General features: G+C 35.8%; 1 protein-coding gene across 5 annotated transcripts in view; it reads right to left on the bottom strand.

The window, feature by feature from the left end:
• Positions 1-20558, bottom strand: part of PTPN4 (protein tyrosine phosphatase non-receptor type 4) — a 174153-nt gene that overhangs the window by 132481 nt on the left and 21114 nt on the right. For all 5 annotated transcript variants that reach the window (XM_074335257.1, XM_074335240.1, XM_074335231.1 and 2 more), the window contains exon 2: positions 12982-13136. In XM_074335257.1, coding sequence (XP_074191358.1) covers positions 12982-13119 — 138 coding nt within the window. In that variant the 5' untranslated portion in view covers positions 13120-13136. The remainder of the gene's footprint in view (positions 1-12981; positions 13137-20558) is intronic.

Raw genomic sequence — 20558 nt, forward strand, 5'->3', positions numbered from 1 at the left:
GCTGTACCTTCTGCTCAGTTTTGCTGTGAACCTAAAACTGCTCTAAAAAAGAGTGTTTTTAAAATATGTTTAAACATTACTGTAAATGTGATAACAAGCATGGGTTTACCTTTGCTCCCTCCTGAAAAGCTCATTATATTGAGGGGGTAAGCATTAAAAACCAATAGGACAAAGAGAAGGGGAGATGACAGAAGTTAAAGAGATCGGAACACATTTTGGAAGCTAGAAAGCATATGGAAGAGACAGCAGAGCTAAATACCAAATACCTGAGAAAGATGGATCCAACATGAAACAAGTGAAAAACATACAAAGGCGCAGAACCTAGAGGCATAAGTATCAGAAAAGGTGAGAATAAAGCATGAGGTGAAAATTTGGAAGAAAAGTGGTTGGAAATTCATGTAGGGAGGAATTACATCCCTCAGCTCCCAGTTCCAGTAGAATTAAAACACAATGTGATATAGAGATGATGTATTATAGAAATGTACTTGAAACCTATGTAATTTTACTAACCACTGTCACTCCACTAAATTTAAAAAATGACTATACAGCTCACCTGAGGTATTCTAAGATAAACTGAAGTGGTTTCAAACCTAGAGACACTAGGCATAGTGAGGAATAGGAGAGACTGTCATAATGGGAACAAATGGATTTTGTGAATAAGCTACATAACTATCAAAACAGGATGATGGCAATGGGTGAGTCTAGTTATATACCAAGCGTATAGAGGAAATAGTTCAAAAAGGAGCACATCAAAAGCTTCTTAGAAAGATTTCTCTAAGAAGATGAATTTGATAGACTGTCTGACATGAAGAATATATAAAGATAAGATTCAGACAACTATTAAAGAGTTTTGGGGTAACTAATAATCTATATAGGAAACAAAGCAAAGAGAAAGAGAAAAACAGAGGGAGGGAGGGAATTACCAACTATGAAAACCAAGAAGTTTTGCACAAAAGAAAAAAATAATTATAGCATCCTGTGGCTCCACTGTAAATATTTACATTGCCATAATAATGTACACATTGAAAGTAACATAAACTTTATATTGTCAATTATATTGATAGGATAAGGAGTAGGGGTTAAGGGTGAAAAATAACTAAATTCTCCTCTTTTTAAATAGGAAGTCAATAGATAATGCCTAAAACTGAAAAATTAAGTAATAGCAACATACACCTGCTATTTAGAGATATACAGGGCAATACCAAGGATTCTACTAAAAAGAATTAAGCGAGCTGTTTCTAGGGAAGTGAACAAGGGCAAGGGCAGAAGACAGCTGCGGTTTTGTAATACACCTTATAATACAGGTAAATCTATTTGACTCTTTAAATTAAATACATAAATAATTTGAAAATACAAAAACTAAAAAATGACAGAGAGAAAACTAAGCATGTTTTTTAAACGATGCAATGACTCATTCTAGGAAGAGCAGACTAATCACAGGACACTGCTTGGCTTAGCAGTGAATTGACTTGCACAATCATACAATTAAGTCAGAACCTGCTAACTGCCTACATCATATCCATTTTCTCTCATTTATTTAATATAAAACTCCAATACTATTTGGGGTCGCAACAAGAATATCTAAACTCCCCAGCCTTGCAGCCCAACGTAGGCATGTGACTCAATCCTGGCCACCAAGATGCCACTAGAAGCTGCAGGTAGGAGTTTTAAAGGCCAAGTTCCTTACGACTGGGAAAGAAAACTAGTATGTGCACCTTTTGCTTCTCCATCCTCTCTCACCACCTGCCTGAAAACCGACATGATTGCTAGAGCTCTAAAAGCTCTCTTGGATCATGAAGTCATGTTATGTATAGCCACGCTCTCAGGAAAGTGAAACACCAACAGGAACCATAGCTGCTGGAACCATAGTTGGTATCTCGTTCCTGAACTGTCAAGCTCCAGAATTATTTTATGTGAGAGAAAAATGAAGTTTAGCTCCTTTAAGTTACTGTTACTTCCCGTTTCTTTTATTAGAAGACAAACGTAATTCTGATAAATAGAAAATAGAAAAATAAATAGTAGAGAGGTAGATAAATTTAACTAAAAATTATGACATAAGAATTTTAGAAGGGAGAGTGAGGGTGTAAAATGGACTAAGACTATTAAATCCTCTTCTTGCATAAGACGAAGTGAACAGATAATGCTCAAAATGAAAAAAAAAAAAAAAAAAACCAGCATAGAAAAATGGAAGCTGGAGGTTATCACTTTGTGAGGGGTGTAAATGTCTAACCATTACATTGTTTTGTATGAAAGAAAGAAGGGAGGGAGGGAGGGAGGAAAGAACGAGAAGGAAAGAGAAAGAAGGAAAGAAGGAAGGGAGGAAGGGAGGGAGGGAGGAAGGGAGGAAGGAAAGAAAGAGAAGGAAAGAGAATGAAGGAAGGAAGGGAGGTAGGAAGGAAAGAAGGAAGAAAGGGAGAAAAATGGGAAGCAAACACCTAAAGCACAGCTCCAAATGTATTTGGAAGCTATTACTAAAAGAAAAGAGCGAGAACATTTCATTAAGCTTTCATTGTGTTTTATCCTGTTTTGCTTCTTAAAATTATTTAAAATTTATATTATTACTTAGATAAAACTTAACAACCAAAACATTAATGCTGAATAATTTAATCAGCCACTACAAAAATGTAGCACTAATGTAGTGAAGAAATAACCTTTAACAAAGAGAGGTCTGGCCTTTGCTCTCGGCTACTGGGAGGTGATCTCTTGGCCCTGGGAATGTCCTGCCTAACGGGTGTCTTCATTTTCCTGGGGGTTTTGGTCACTGGACAGTCTAACGAAGTGATTTATGATGGGGTTTTGGGACACATCACATCAGTTCCGACCTCGAGAGGAATTGAAGACTAAGGGTATTAGGCCTGACCTCTGGGAGAGGCTAGAGATGAGTTAGTCACACAGGGAGCATGTAATGGAGTCCCAGTAAAAAGTTTGGACACCAAAGACTTGGGGGAGCTTCCCTCGTTGGAAATACTCCGTGCATATTATCACACATGGTGACCAGGAGGAGGTCACGTCATCCATGACTCCATGGACTAGAAGCTCTCCTCCATTCAGACTCCTTCGGGACTCTGCCCAGTGCATCTCTTCCCTTGGCTAATTTTAATCTGTGTCCTTTCTCTGTAATAAACTGTAACCATGAGTATAATAGCTTTCAATGAGTTCCACAAGTCCTTCTAACAAATTATCAAAACTTGGAGTAGTTTTAGGAATCTCCCAAGCTTGCATTTGGTGTCAGAAGTGAGAGCAGTCTGGTGGACACGGTACCCTCTGAACTTTGTGCTCTGGTTAACTCTGGGTAACTAAATAGGAAGGAGAGGAAAGACATAAAGGGCAAGAAGGGATGTTACATTTCTAGAATATCTATTAGAATCCCTTCTGGATGCTTTACAGACATTCATTTAATCCAGATAACCCTAATATAATAGATGATACGATTTCCACTGTATATATAAGGAAATTATATATAAAGGGCAAGTAAGTGTGCCAATGCCACAGAGTGCATACTTATTAGGATACAAACCTAGGATTTCAGATTCCAAGGCCCATGCACTTCTCACTATATTACGTTGTCTCCCTAATATCACAATGCTTCCCGTATCAATTACTCATACAATGCTTGGAGTCTTAATTTTGACATCACTATATGCTTAAATGATCTGTCTGTGATAGTCTAATACCTAGAATCCAAGATCAGATAGATCTATGTAGCTCTTCGTAGAACTAGCACAGTTCCCATCCAAGTTATTCTTGATTAAGGAAAACGAAAGTCACCTCATAGTAATACAAAGGTAGGAATATCAAAAAATATATATAGTGAATCCAAAGTTGTAAATTAACCAAGTACTAAAATTAAGTACTTATTCGATGATAAAGTGCCAATCTACCTCCAGATTTCTTTAATGTGGGGAAAAAATTAAACAGCTGCAAAAGAAACATCAAAAACTATAAGCTCTGAAGTTTATTATAAACAAATCAAAGGAAGCAACCAAATGAAATATCTGCATATTCACAAAAATGTCATAACAATATTACAAATCACTCATATATTACAGCTATTGTTTTTCTTTGTGGAAACTAAACAAAGTGTTACGTTAAGAATTATGTGTAGAAATCAAAAGGAACATGCAAAAATAGTCATAAAACCAGTTACTAGGGAAAACATTTAAGAGGAAGACATATTACTATAATGAAATCCCAAATAGGAGGAAAAAAGAGTTTGGGAATAAGTAAAAGATTTTTGAAAGTGAGTAATTTCCCTGTATGTGTACATGCAGTGCATGTATATATGCAAGTCTGTGTTTTATTTTAAATTTTTGGAAGCACAATAATTTTAAATCTTATTACTGGAAAGAATGTTAAATAAGGGCAAAGACTAACTGGATGTTACCTTTAATACAAAACCAAATTTCTAATACATAGATACTTAACTATCCAATTTGACTTAGGAACAATATTCTAAATAAGGACAAACATGAGAAGCAGTTTCTTTTCTACAGTATTGAGATCAGCGGAGTCCAACTAACAACACCAAAATCAGCCTCTGGGCAGAGGGTAACATTGGGTACCAGGGCTTCCTCTGGTGGATTCTTGGGTCCACAGGGGACTCAGAACAGGATTATCCAGGGGAGGGGAACAGGCAATGAGGCATCAGCAAATGGTCATGCAGCTTACTTATGTGATAACTGTATCTATTTCTATGGTCACCAACACCATTCCACTGAATACTGTTAACAAAAGCTTGTTTGCTAGTTCTAGTAGGGAAACAGAAAACGGGTCAGAATCATCTGAGAAGGGCATGCTATGCAACTTCAAGAGACACACATAAAGCGAGAGAGAGAAAGTAAGCTCCAAACTAACCACCTAGTTTCATCAGATTAATCATGACAACCAGTGGCCTAGACAGACAGCCTTTACATTCAGTATAATACAAAAACAAAACAAAACAACAACAAAAAGTATGATGGCAAAAACACTTAAATCATTTATTCCCTCAAAAAAATATGAAATAAGTCATAAAGTAGTGAATTACCAACCTGTGTTCCACGCACACTGTTAATATGGTAGTTAAGAGACAAACTGGGGACTACAATATTTATGAATTGTTTCTGAGATGCTGGATATATAAACAACAAACACAAAATTGTTAAATAACTAAGTGTTAAGAACTGATCAGCCAAGGAAAGTGTCTCTGATAATAGCTGGGCCCAGCTCAACTAGGATTAAGGTGCATTGCAAATGTGACAGATGAATTCTGAGTTGAAATCTTCTAAAATAACAGACCCAATGGTGCATGCGCTTAGGGCCTCATCTTTGGAAAGCAAGTGGCATTTTATCCCTTCACTAAATCATTGTATCTCAGACTAATTTGATTTTAGAATATGCATACATTTATCATGACTGAGTTGAGTCCTTGAATTTGGTTAAACTATTTGGGCCAACTGAACAATGGATCAAACACAATAAGCAATATATTAAATGTTTCAAATCAAAATCCATTATTATACAATGAGATATATTTTCACATTTTAAAACAACCAAGATTTTTAGTTCTTGTTATGACGGAGTAGCTAATATTGGAATGCCTTCCTGCTATAAACATCTATAAAGGTTGAACCAAATACAACACACAAAAACAAAAAAAACAACAAAACCCAACCCACTATTTGCAGGCATTAGACAACAACCAACACAGGGCTATGATCCTTGATAGAAGAGAATCAGATGAACCAATCCTACATTTACACTGGCTTTCTCCTTGAGGCCATTTTCCAAACAACGGTATAGAGAAATAGAGCCCAAGAAGAAAGTGGTAGTCTTGCTAGGATGAGAAAATTAAAATTAATGTTTGGGACGGCTAAGGTGGCTGGGTTTTGGGGGCAGGTTTTTAGAGAGGAAAAGAGTCAAAGAGAAAAAGCTACAAAAGTCTGTATAAAAATCCCCTTCTGGTCCTCATCTGCCCCCTAGGCTGTGCACACGCAGGATTATACTTCTAGAAGCCTAGGAGGCAAGAGCTGTTGGGAGGCTGTTAGCTACACAAAGATTTCAGAAGTGGTACAGTTCTAAAGAAAGGAAGTGCAGGCTCAGTCAGAGGAGAGAGATTTGAATGAATATTTCAGGCATTTATTTGAGACCCTAGACACTCCGTGCCCTACTAGGAAGGAAAACGAAGCTGAAAAGTCTTACCTTACCCAAGCTGGCACCTAAGCCTCCACGAGATCAAAGTGATCATTGGCAGTTTATGCACCTGCCAGAATAAAAAGCAATGCTATTTGGAGGAAGATAATAATCCAGAGCTTCTACAATAAGGTTGGCAAATCTTTCCTGGGAAGGGCCAGAAAGTAAATATCTTCAGGCTCTGAGGGCCATAAACAGTCTCCATTGATCATTCTCTTGAAAAGAAAAAAAAAGAAACCTTTAAAAATGTAAAAACCATTTTTAGCTCATGGGCTATACAATAATTGGCCCATGGGCCATAGTTTACTGTCCGCTACTCTACTCTCACAATATCCTTCATGTGATGTGAAATTAGTAGATGTGTGAAGTAGAGAAAGTGACTGATAATAAAGAGAAAAGGAGTCAACAAAAAGAGACTTAAGAGTGATTTATATATTGGTCTTAGTATGAGGCTTCAAAATAACTATGATTAACATATTAAAGACAATAGAAAATAGAGAAAACGGATTAAAATATGAAATATTTCCAAAGACAATTAGAATCTATGAAAATGATCATAAAGACATTCTAGAACTGCAAAATATAATATGTGAAATATAGAAATTCCTAGGATGGGTTTAACCGCAGAAAACAGAACACAAAGACAGATTAATAGCTATTCAAAGCATAGAAAGAAATTATAAACAAAAAAATTGAACATATGTTAGAGATAACATGCAGTGAAACAGCCTAACATATATGTAACTGGAGTCTAAAAGGAGAGAAAGAAGAATGGGTTAGAAGCAATATTTAAATCAGCAAAGCACGGAAAGTTTTCAAACTTTATAACACATTAACTTATACACTCAAGAAGTTCATTGAGTACCAAGCAGGATAAACACACACACACACACACACACACACACACACACACACACACACACACACATATATCTAGGCATATTATAGACAAGTGACTAAAAAAATCAAACATGAAGAGAAAAATCTTAAAAACAGAGGAAGAAAGTACACATCTCATGTCCTTCAGAAGAACAATAATGAAAGATGACTTCTCAAGAAAAACTATGAAACATAAGAAATAGCATCTTTAAACTACTAATGAAAAAAATATCAACACCAAATTCTATACCAAGAAGAAATATCCTCCAAAATATGAAGAGTAACTAAAGATATTTTTCAGACAGACAAAAAGCTGAAAGAATCTGTCATTAACAGACCCTATTTCAAAGAATAATAAAAGAATTTCTTTAGGATGAAGGGAAACAATTCTAGAGGGAAGCATGGATATGTAAGAAATGAATAGACAGTCGATTGTTTAAAGCAATAATAACAATGTCTTGTGAGGTTTATAACATATGAGGGGGGTGGTAAAAATACGTAACAATAGCAAAAAAGTAGGAGGCAAGTAAATGGATTTAAACTCCTTTAAGGCTTTTGCATTTTGGGGAAACATGGTAGAAGCACTAAATAAAGGTAGACTTTTGCAAGCCAGGACACATTTTGCAAGTTCTAAGGTAATTACTAAAAGTATGATATTAAAAGAGTAACCAAAAAAGCTAATAAAGGAGATAAAATGGAGTAAGAAATGCAGGGGCACAGGGAATATCTTTTGGTGAGGGAAGTATTCAATGCCTTAATCTGGTGGTGGTGCTACAGATATATGCACATATAAACATTCACTGAGTTGCATACTGAAGATTTCTGCACTGTACTTACTATATAACATGTATTATACACATTATAATAAGTAAACAAAAAATCTCTATATACTTTCCAGAGTAAGGAGACTAAGCTGCAGAATTTTTCTGAATAGAGTCTATCATAATTCTCAAAAATGTAATGGTTTATATCTATTTTCTGAAATTTTTTCCATAATGTACACTAGGCCCTCAATACTTGTCATTAAATGAAGTATATGAATAAGTACAATTTTATTTAATTTATTGTACCACTGAAAAGATTTTAAAAATTACCTAATTCTCAAAAAAAAAGTAATATTTGACAATTGTTTCCTCTTTATTTTTTAGGAATAAACTGGCATTTTTACATTTTCCACGTACATGTATTATCAATGAATATTGCAGGAAACAAACTGGGTTTTGGAAACACTACATGTACAACAGTACTTAGATGAAAATATTATATATACATATAAAACAATGAGATCACTATTGTATAGAATTTTAATAATAATTAATAATAATAATATTCTTCTAAGAAAATATTTCTGAAACTAGAGAATAGATCAATTGAACCACAAGCAATAGAGCAAAGAAGAATCAATCTTTGTAAATTGCATAATATGAGTCAGACACATAAACAAGCACTTCACAAAATTCTCATTTAATTCTAAGCATCCTAGGCAGGACAAGTATTATTCTCTTAACAAATGAAAAATCAGAAATACAGAAAGGTAGAGAAACTTGGTTAGAATCACAGAGCTAGTAAGTCTTCAAAATAAAGACTTAGAAATTCATCACTGGATAACAGCCTAGGAAATCTTTCAAGAAAAGTAAATGTCATTATCAGTAACAGATTAATGCATGACAAATATGATACAAGACCCAGCAACTATACATGCCTGATGAAAAGACGAGATTAAAGAATAAACTAAGAAACATGGTAACCTTAATTGCACACAACTATAAATATGATTGACAACAAGTTTTCTAGTGACATACGAGTAGTTTAGGGAAACATTTCAAAATAGAGAAAGAAAATCTTTAATGATCTATCACATACTACAATGTTTGAATTTTCAAAATTATCATGTCTTCAGTGCAAAAAGATAACCAATTCCATTTTAACATTTAATTTTATTCAAAAAATCTTGGTAAATAGTAAATTCTCCTTCAAGGTAGACACTGAAAATCAACCTGAGAAATGTCAAGGTTAAACGAGGCAGACTGGACACAAATGTTTGCTTCACTAAAATAACAGCGAAGGCAGTAATCAAGGAGAGTGTGTATAACAAGAGCCCCCTCTGTGACCAACAGCCCCTTCTCATGTCCCCCTTCCTTCTACCAACGTCTGTAAGAACTAGAGATTTACTACTCTCCGATGAAAATGATCCAGTCAGACTACGGATTTAGGTACATCGGGTACAGTTGATTAATTTTTACTGTGCTGAAAATGAAAACACAGACTTAATGGTATTTAACAGAATTAAGAGAATAAATATCAGAGGTTTGAACTTCCCTATTAGTTTGCAGGCTGTCATACACCACTGCACTCACTGTATAACAAAATGCGTAATAGGGGGCCATTCACATAGAGTAAAATACGCAGCACCTACACAGAAGTACAAAGCAACTCAGACTTTGAATGACCTGGGTGCAAATACCTGGGAGAATAAATAAACTACACATCCCACAGTCAATTTCTCATTGTTCCTCTCAGTGCTTTGATGACCTGAAGTAATGGTAGAGAAAGTTTCTAAAACCTTAGTGCTCCTCATTCTAGTAATACACGCAACTCTACCGTGTTTCCCTGAAAATAAGACCTAGCAGGACAATCAGCTCTAATGCATCTTCTGGAGCAAAAATTAATATAAAACTTGGTATTATATTATATTATATTTATATTATATTTGTATTATATTATACCTGGTCTTATAGTAAAATAAGGCCAGTTCTTATATTAATTTTTGCTTCAAAAGATGCATTAGAGCTGATTATCCGACTAGGTCTTATTTTAGGGGAAACACGGTATTAGAACTGATATTTAAATATATATTAAAATATATAAACATGTATGAAACAAATATATTAAATATATGTCTTCCTAAAAGAGTAATTAGATAAAGCATTGATTACAACATTAAAAAATAAAACAGTTTTATTAACTAAAGTACCAACAGAAAAATTATGCTAGATGGGAAACATAGCAAATCCTTCTACAGTATCTTGGAACAAATAGAGAACTGTAAGTTAAAATAAAAACTAAATATTAACTAATTAAATATTAACTAAAATTAAATTAAAGCAAGAATTACTAAGTTTAAACACCCCCAAAAAGAAGTTTAATGAATCAATAACAGGAAAAAAGGCTTATTTTCTTATATCAATTCTCTAATACATGAGAGTCACCATTAACCAGAAATTTTTATAAAGCAGAATTACCTGCACGGAATGTTATCTCTGTTTGACAACCTATATTCCAACTATCTATTAATAACTGACAAAATACAAAACACCTAAAATTTGAAGTTTTGGAAAAGCACATTAGTTGGGTATGTTAGATAATATCCTTAAAGATACTACTCTACAACCCCTTTTCCAATGTGAAATGGCTTGGAATTTGGGATAAAAAAGGTAAATTAGTGATCCTGCTAAATAGTAATACATATCGAAAATTTTAAACTTAAAAACTGGTAGAAAGATTAATATTGTATGTTTCCCACCCTTATTGAGCTATAATTGACATATAGTATTGTGCAAGTTTAAGGTATAAAACATGCTGATTTAATACACATATACAGTTGACCTTTGACAATGCAGGGGTTAAGGGGCACCAACCCTTACCCAGTCAAAACTCCACATATATCTTCTGACTCCCCAAGCCCAGTCTTCCCTCGGTATCTGTGGGGATTGGTTCCAGGACCCTGTGCAGGTACCAAAATCCATGGATGCTCGACTCTCACATAAAGTGGCCTAGAACAACACATAAAACTGTCCCTCTGTATCTGCAGATCGAAAATACTGATTTTGATCCAAGATTATTGAATCTGCAAAACCAGGGGATATGAAGGACTGATGGGGGATATTTACTGGAAAAAAAAATGTGCGTAAGTGGATGTGTACAGTTCAAACCCATGTTGTTCAAGGGTAATTGCATGTTATGAAATGATTACCACAATAAAGTTAGTTAACACATTCATTACCTCACATAATTACCTTCGTGTGTGTGTGTGTGTGTGTGTGTGTGGTGAGGACACTTAAGATTTATTCTTAGCAACTTTCAAGTACATACTATGGTATTGTTGACTAGTCAGCATGCTGTACACGAGATCCCCAGAAATGACTGATAACTGGAAGTGTGCACCCTTTGACCAACATCTCGCCATTTCCCCCACGTCCCAGCAACTACCATTCTACTCTCTGTTTCTAGGAGTCCAGCTTTTGGAGAGTCCACATGAGTAAAATCATACAGTATTTGTCTTTGTCTGACTTACCTCGCTTAGCACAATGCCAAGGTCCATCCACGCTGGCACAAATGTTAGGATTTCTGAAGATCAACAATTTATATTACTTAAAGATTTCAAAGTATAGAAACATAGTATCCGTCCTTATCCACAGGGAATACATTCCAAGGCCCCCAGTGGATGCCTGAAACTATAGCTAGTACCAAACTCTACATATACTATGTTTTATCCTATATATACATACCTATGATAAAATTTAATTTATAAATTAGGCACAGTAAGAGATGAACAACAGTAACTAATGATAAATGAGTCAGAACAACTGTACCAGTACACTGCAGGAAAAGTTATGTGAGTGTGGTGTCTCTCTCTCTCTAATAACAGACACAGCTACTAAGGGACTAATGGGTGGGGAGCACATACAGCGTGGAAATGCTGGACAAAGGGATGATTCACGTCCCGGGCAGGAAGGAGCACGACGGTGCGAGATTTCATCATGCTACTCAAAACAGCACACCATTTAAAACTTATGAATTGTTTATTTTTAAAACTGTCCGTTTAATATTTTCAGACTGCAGTTGACCATGGGTGACTGGAACAGAGGAAAGTAAAACCATGGATAAGGGTGTATTCTCTACCCAGGGAACGCAGCAGGAAACGACGAAGGTGCCATCCTGGAGATGTGGAAATAGGGAATGAGGAATTCCAGTTTAAGTATGGACTATGTATTAGACAGTATTATTTTCATGTTAAATTTTGGGGTATGATAATGGTACTATGGTTACTTATGAGGTTCTTAGGCTGCTGAAGTACTGACAGGTGAAACGTATCACTTTCAGAAATTTCAGAAAAAACACACAGAAAGAAAAAGCAAATGTGCGAAACGTTAACAACAGATCAATCCAGGTAAAGGGTATGTGGGGATTCATTATACATACTATTCTTTTACCTTTTCTGTAGGCCCAAATTTTTTTTAAATAAAAAAGAGGAATGCACCCTTGTATATATTAAAACATGTACAAGAATGTTCTCCAGCAACATTGATAGGAGCCCAAAGTGGAAACAATCCAAATATACACCAGCAGTAAAATGAACAAGTAAATGGTAATAAATAAATGGACAAGTAAATTACGATGTGTTCATATAACAGAGTACAATACAGCAGTGAAAATAAACCAACTATTGTTAACACATCACATGGATGAAACTCACAAATAATGTTAAGCAAATAACACTATGCACAAATAAGGTGAACTAATATTTGTTGAATAAATATTCAAGAAGACTCAGATTAAGATCAGGGCTGTCATTTACCTTTATTTAGCAAAAGTTTTATTCATAGACAGTACAAATAAGATGACAATGAGAATGTATAAATTATTTAGGAGAACAAATTCCCCTTAAGCACCCTTAAGTACATTTACAAAAACTACCCACATACTATTGATCTGCTCCACTAATTAGTCATAGTGCAACTTTTTTAAATATCCAGTTTGAATTAGAACTTGTACTTGATCGTTACAAACCCATACTACGAAGACTTCTCTTAATCGAAAAAGGGTTTCAAACTGTAATACAATTAAAGAATTTTCGTTTTAAAATTTAACCTAAATTCAGATGTATAACCAGAGATATTTAAAAGCGAGACAGAGACATAAAGGACTTACATTAACTCTGAAAGCCTGTACAGTGTTATCCAGAAGAAGGATGTTACAAACCACCTCTGTGTGCTGTCTGTCTCGGGCCAACTCGGATGCTCGCACATTGTAGGTTCTGCCAGCAGGCAATCGGAAGCGTGAGGTCATTACTGTCCACACAAGGTCTAAGTTGAAAAAAAAAGTTCAATAAGTAAAAGAATAGCTCAAGATACAAAGTAGTTTAAAACACAAAATTTCACTATGTATTTTTTTAACTAACATTTAGGTAAAAAGCAGTTATAAATTTTGAAACAGCCAGGTAAGAATTATAGGTATAAAAAAGATACTAGATATATAATCATCTAAACAAAAATTACGAACTACCTGGAAGAGGAGCTTTATTTTTAACTGTTCCATTGAGAAAACAATATACAAATTGTTTAGGAAGTCATAGTCCAATTCAAAATATATAAATTTAGGAGTAGCCAAAAAAGGAGAAGAATATGTTGCCTCAGGAAGCTGGACATTACTCACTGATGCAAGTATTCAAAACTATAAAGTAGCAATAGCAGGGAAGTTTATTTAACTCTGAAGGGCCCCTCCCTTTATTAAAGCTTAAGATTTGGGGGAAACATGGGAGTTTGCTGTCAAATGTAATTATACCCTTCATTTTAACTAACCTCAAATTCGAATTCGAATAGGATTGTTCTTATTCTTAAGAAAACAACAACAAAAACTTAAGGCTACAGATCTTTGCTTCTCAATTTGCAACCTAGGAGGGAAAAGTATATTGCCTATAAAGAACAAATATCACCAACATTTGATGTTAAAAGACAGTGAAGAAGTAGCTTCAAAGTCTGAAAGAATATTATTTGAAACATAGAATTATATATTCCCCCAAATGAGAATTCATGTGGCAGAATAAATCTAAAGACATTTTCAGACATTCAAGGATTCAGTTTAAAATCCATAAAACTTCCCATTACAGATAATTAGATAATGGAAACAAACTACACTAGAAACAAACACAAGTATATAGAATTTTTTTTTGATATAAATAAACAATAGATACTTAAATGAGCAAGCAAAAATAAAAAGAAACAGCAGTTAAAATCAGTGGTATTCAGAAACTGCAGCTGACATCATAGACTGTTCATGTCAAAAGGATTAAAGCTAAAAGTGAAAGTCAACATCGCATTAAGTATACAAATTGTAGGAAAAGAGCTTTAGCACGTTGACAGAAAAAGATTAGCCAAGTAAGATTCACCAACTACCGGTAAAAGATAGTGATTGGTGCAACAAACAAGTGCTGGTGAGATTGTGGAGAAAAGGGAACCCTGGTGTTTGTGGGATTGCAGATTGGTGCAGCCACTATGGAAAACAGTATGGAGGAATCTCAAAAAATTGAAAATGAAACTACCTTATGACCCAGCAATTCCACTGTTAGGTATCTATCCGGAGAAATCCAAGACGCTAATTCGAAAAAATCTATGCTCCCCTATGATTATTGCAGCACTATTCACAATAGCCAAGGCATGGAAACAACCGAAATGCCCATCGGTAGACGACTGGATTAAGAAGCTGGTACATTTATACAATGGAGTATTACTCGGCCACAAAGAAGAAGGAAATCTTACCATTTGCAATGATATGGATGGACCTAGAAAACATTATGTTAAGTGAAATAAGTCAGACAGAGAAAGACAAATACCATATGATCTCACTTATATGTGGAATCTAAAGAATAGAATAAATGAGCAAACTAAACAGACCTAGTCTCAGAGACAGAGGAAAAACTGACGGTTGCTAGAAGGGAGAGGGGTGGGGATGAGGGAGAAGGTGAGGGGCTTACAAGGCACAAACTGGTAACCACAAAACTGCCACCAGAATACGAAAGACTGGGGAATACAATCAATAATGTTGTAAAGATTTTGTAGGGTGTCAGATGGGCACTTGTCTTATTAGGGAGACCACTTCACTTATTAGGGAGCGCTGTACACCTGAGGCTGAAGCTGAATAATACCGAATGTCAACTATAATAGTCACAGGATGTGGAGTACAGCATAGGGAACAGTCAATGGAACTGTAACAGCTTTATACGATGTCAGAGGGGTAGGAGATGGGGGGGAAGGGGGGGTTATCACTTTGTGAGGGGTGAAAATGCCTGACTAGTACACTGTTTTGTACACCAGAAACTAATAAAAAAAGAAATCATAATTATGTGAGGTGATGTATGTGTTAACTAACCTTATAATGATAGTCATTTTGCATTATACACATGTATCAAATCTCTACATTGTATACCTTAAACTTACACAATGTTATATGCCAATTATATCTCAATAAAGTTGAGGGAAAGATTAAAAAAAAAGACAGTGATTGGTCGTTTCTAGTTCCACATGTAAGGAGCTTGGAAGTTTCCACTCCATCCTAACAAGTAAAAAGCAGAACGAACTGGAAAATCAGCAACTCTTCTTTGCTCTGTAAGAGAGAGGACACAGGACAAACCACTGTCCCCAAGACTGGAGAGACAAGCAATTATGAAGAGTCATGACCCACAAGCAGACACCACCACCGGAGCCAGTGCATGAGTAGGAAAACCTGAACTACAACTGATGAATTGCTGGAGGCTCAATGTAGACAATTCTGAGAGTTAAAAACTCTAGGGGGCCCAGTCATAAGAGGGCTCCCACAATATTATTTACTTCCAGGAGCACAACCAGATTCGAAACCCCCCAGGGCACTCTGCTCTTAACAAGGCCGGCCCTCGGTCAGCAGAGCCCAGCTGCCCTGTCTCAAGGAAAATACCCAACTCCAGTTGAATCTAGCCTTCCAGTGGGGAAGGGAAGTACCCACCTGCAGCCCACTCTAGCCACCCTGTCCCGCCTAAGGGGAGAGAAAAACACTGAGAAACACTGTGCAATGCACAGCCCGGAAGCCCAGTCTCACTAAAACCCTGAGAGCTCATCACAGGACGAAAGGTTCCCCCACCCCACATCACGGAGGCCTAATTACAACAGTCCTGTTAGCCGGACATCATGTTGGCATACCAAGCAAGATTTACAAGGCATACCAAGAGACTAAAAACACATTGTGAAGAGAGAGCAAGCATCGGAACCAGACATGGAAGGGATGTTGGAATCATCAGACAGGGAATTTAAAACAACTATGACCAATATGCTAAGGGCTCTAACGGATAAGGTAGACGGTATGTGAGGACAGGTGAGCAATGTAAGCACAGAGATGGAAATCCCAAGAACAAACCAAAAAGAAACGCTACAGGTAAAAATCATGGTAACAGATATATAGAATGTCTTTTATGGGCTTATTAGTACCCAAGACACAGCAGAGAAAGGATCTCTGAGCTACAGAATAGATCGATAGAATCCTCAAAAAATGAAAAGTAAAGAGAACAAGACAAAAAACAAAACAAAAAACAGAATGTCCAAAAACTGTGGGACAACTACAAAAGGTATATGGGACATACATGTAATGGGAATACCAGAAGAGAGAAAAGAACAGAAAAAAATATTTGAAACAATAACTGAGAACTTCCCCACATTAATGCCAAACATCAAACCACATATCCTGGAAGCTCAGAGAACACCAAGAAGGAAAGATGCCAGAAAAACGCAGAACACCCCCAAACAACAAAAAACACAAACAAAGAAACAAAAAATACATGTAGGCCTATCATTTTAAAACTACAGAAAATCAAACATAAAGAAAAAAATCCCAAAAGAAGCCAGGCAAAAAGCACTTTACCTATAGAGGAACAAATGTAAGAATTACATCTGACTTCTTAACCACACAAGCAAGAAGAGAGTGAAGTGTAATATTTAAAATGCTGAGGAAAACCAACCTAGAATTCTGTATCCTGCAAAACTACCTTTCAAAAGAGAGAGAAATAAAGACTTTCTCAGATGAGAGAACGAGAGAGAGAAAGAGAGAATTTGTTGCCAGCGGACTTGCCGTGCAAGGTAGGTTAAAAGAAGTTCTTCAGAGAAGGAAAAAATATATAGGTCAAAACTCGTATCTACATAAAATAAGGAAGAGCAGCAAAGAAGGAATAAGTGAAAGTAAATGTAAAACCTTTAATATTCTAAATTGATCACTTACAATACCCTCCACTTGAACGTAGGAAGGACTTAAGGAACTTGATGGCATTTTCCTTCCATGACTAGGTGAAGGCTGAAAGGGATCTGCAAATGTGACTAAAGTCCCCAGTCAGCTGAGTTAATTCAGAGATTCCATTGGTGGGCCTGACTCAATCAGGGGAAAGCCCTTAAAAGAAAGACTTCTCCCTGAAGTCAGAGAAACCCTGCTGCTGCCTGTGAGAGGGCCTGTGGCAGGGCCGTGTGCAAGGAAGTGCGGGGCCCTAGGAACCGCCAGCCAGGAACTGAGGACCTCGGCCCTGTAGGTGATTATAGCTGTTAGTAATTACACGAATTGGGAAGAGAACCCAAAGCTCTCACAGTCCAGTCAGCACACAGATTGTAAATTTGTGAGATCCAACCACGCTGTGCCCATACTCCTGACCCGCAGATAGAAGAAGAAAATAAATGTGTGTTGTTTTAATCTGCTACATCGGTGGTAATTCATTACACAGCAGAAAACTAAGGCATCTTGGGCAGTGATGCTACTCAACCCATGAGCATTCACAGGAGAAAGAAAGAAAACACAAGGAATGAAGCTTTATTCCTGGCGAACTCCGTGCACATTCCATTCCTGCCTGTGATGGACGCATACTTCCCTTCTCCCCAACCCTGCCTTCCCTTCACCAGGGTAAGTGGTCTGGCCAAAGAAAGTGACCACAGACATAAAGAAATACAGTAGTAAGAGCAGAATCAACAACTTCGTCTTAACAGTAGGGGAGTTACCTAAAAAGGAAAATTGGTCAATGTTACAAAAGTATCCCCAGTCAAAGCATCGTACAAGAATGACAAGATCAAAAGATATCAGTGTATTTTGCCAATACTAGTCTTTTGCATTTACTAGCACTTACTTTTCAAATTCGCACTTAAAGACTTCAAAGTGAAAGCATAAGTGAATTGTCTAATCCACTCTTGAGATTTCCCCCCAAATTAACATATTTTTAGTTAGCAAGATACCAAATACATTCATCCTGCTTGCCACATTTACTTTCAATTCATAAAGCAAAAATTCTGTTTGATTTCAGGGGAATTTTGCTACTTGAAAATTCTAACTTTGTGAGATAATATACTAAATCTCCATGATGTTTTAGAAAGGCACGAGTCAAAATTCTTCATCACATCTTTCTTTTTTCATCTGAAAGGTGTTTCAGTAACACACACACACACACACACACACACACACACACACAGCTCACACAATTACTGTCCAGGGAAAAGAACCCATCTTTTTTAAAGAAAGAACATGAATTGTGATCTATAAAAATGTTCATTATTTTAAACTCAATGTAGTAATAAAATCTTAAAAGTTCAAAAGTTCTAAAATGATGATAAAACATTTTTATGTCTACAGGTATTAAAAATTTATACATATTATGTTAAATAAAGGGAGTTGAACATAAATGGTGATATTCAAACTATAAAAATTATGGACAAATACAGTAAGAGACAGAAGAAGCACTTGGGCAAATTCACAGTGACTCGTGAATAAAATTTTGGGATAAAACTGTTTCATATTTAGAATTCTATTACTGTTAATACAATGTTTTCTGTTTAGTAAAAATAAGCACATTCTTTCTGACTTTCTTTTAACTTCAAAGGTCAAAATGGCAAACACTCAGTTTACTTTTCAATTACCATAAATATAGATTTAAGAGTTTAGGCTGTCAGAAAAAGAGACAAGTGACATGACTACAGCAGTACCAAGAAAGTACAAGAAAGACAGAATGAGTGGCAGAGAATGAAAGCAGGGGACAGGTGGAAACTCCTTGACCCGATACAACACGTGTGGCAAACAAAGTTAACATCATACTTAATGTTTTTAAAAACTGAACGCTTTCCACCTAATACCAGTAACAAAACAAGGATATCCATCCGCTCTCATCCCTTCTATTCAGAACTGAACTGGAGGTGAGAACCAGGGCATTTAGGCAAGAAAAAGAAATACAAGTCATTGAGATTAGGCAGGAAGAAGGAAAACTATCAATATTTACAGATGACATACTATCTACATAGAGAATCTGAGGGAATCCAGGAAAAAGAATAACTATACTAGAACTAATAAGTGAGTTTAGCAAGGCAAGAAAGAAGAACAATATGTAAAAATTAATTGTATTTCTATAAACTAGCAACAATCAGGAATAATTTTAAAATAACAATTTATAATAGTATTAAACTGAAAACTTAACACTGCTTAGAGAAATTAAAGGAGGAAAAATAAATGAGTAGATATAATGTGTTTATAGGTTGGATGATCTCAAGATTCAACGCAATCTTAAGAAAAATCATAGCAGGCTGTCTTGTAGAAATTGACAAACTGATTCTAAAGTTCATATGAAAATGAGAAAGACTTGAACAGGAAATAGTTTAAAACAACTTTGAGAAAGACAAAGTAAAAGAAAGACTAAACCTACTGACTTCAAGACTTATTATAAAGGTACAGAAACCAAGACATTGTTATATTGGCATCAAGATAGAGCAATGGAACAAAATAGAGTCCAGAATGAGACCTACACATATATGGAGAACTAAATTTTGACAAAGATATAAAGGCAACTCGGTAGGGAAAGGGCAGGCATTTCAACAGATGGCCTAAGACAACTGGACAACCCTATGCAAAAAAATATGAACTTCAATCCTTATTTGCACCATATGCAAAAATTAACTCAAAATGGATCACAGACCCTGCACTGTCCTCTACAGCAGCCACGCCACATAGGACAACTGAACACCTGAAATGTGACTCAAATGACTAATGAATTTTTAAATTAAATTTATTGGGGTGGCATTGGTTAATAATATTATAAAAGTTTCAAGTGTAAAATTGTATAATACATCATCTGTATATTGCATTGTGTGTTCACCACACAAAGTCTAGTCTCCCTCTGTCGTCATATGTTTGACTCCCTTTATCCTCTTCATCTTCCTCCCACCTTCTTCGCCTTTGATAACCACTATACTGTTATTTGTGTCTATGAGTTTGTTTCTAACAAAATGTTTAAATCAAGTTAAATCTAAATGGCCACATTTGGCGAGGGGTTGACCTATTGAGCAGTGTAGGACTACGTGACCTCTAGATTCCCTTCTAGTTCTAAAAGTCAATCATTTCTAATTTCCAGCATTTAAAAAAAAACTCCCTTCTCCCTAAAATGGAATAAACAAATGAACTGTAAATCAAATACATGACACAACCACATACACACACACAAAAGATCCTAGCAAATATTGAACACAGTATTCCTGACTAGGGTTGACAAACTTTCTCTGTTAAGGAACCAAACAGGTAATATTTTAGGTGTTACAGGCCATACAATCTGTCACAACTACCCAATTCTACCTTTGTAGCATGAAAGGAGCCATAAACAATATGTAAATGAACGAGGATGGCTGTGTTTCAATGAAATTATAGATACTGAAGTTCAAATTTCATGTAATTTTCATAATTCCATGTTATAA

Source organism: Rhinolophus sinicus, linkage group LG01, assembly GCF_036562045.2.
Source record: "Rhinolophus sinicus isolate RSC01 linkage group LG01, ASM3656204v1, whole genome shotgun sequence".
Classification (NCBI taxonomy): domain Eukaryota; kingdom Metazoa; phylum Chordata; class Mammalia; order Chiroptera; family Rhinolophidae; genus Rhinolophus; species Rhinolophus sinicus.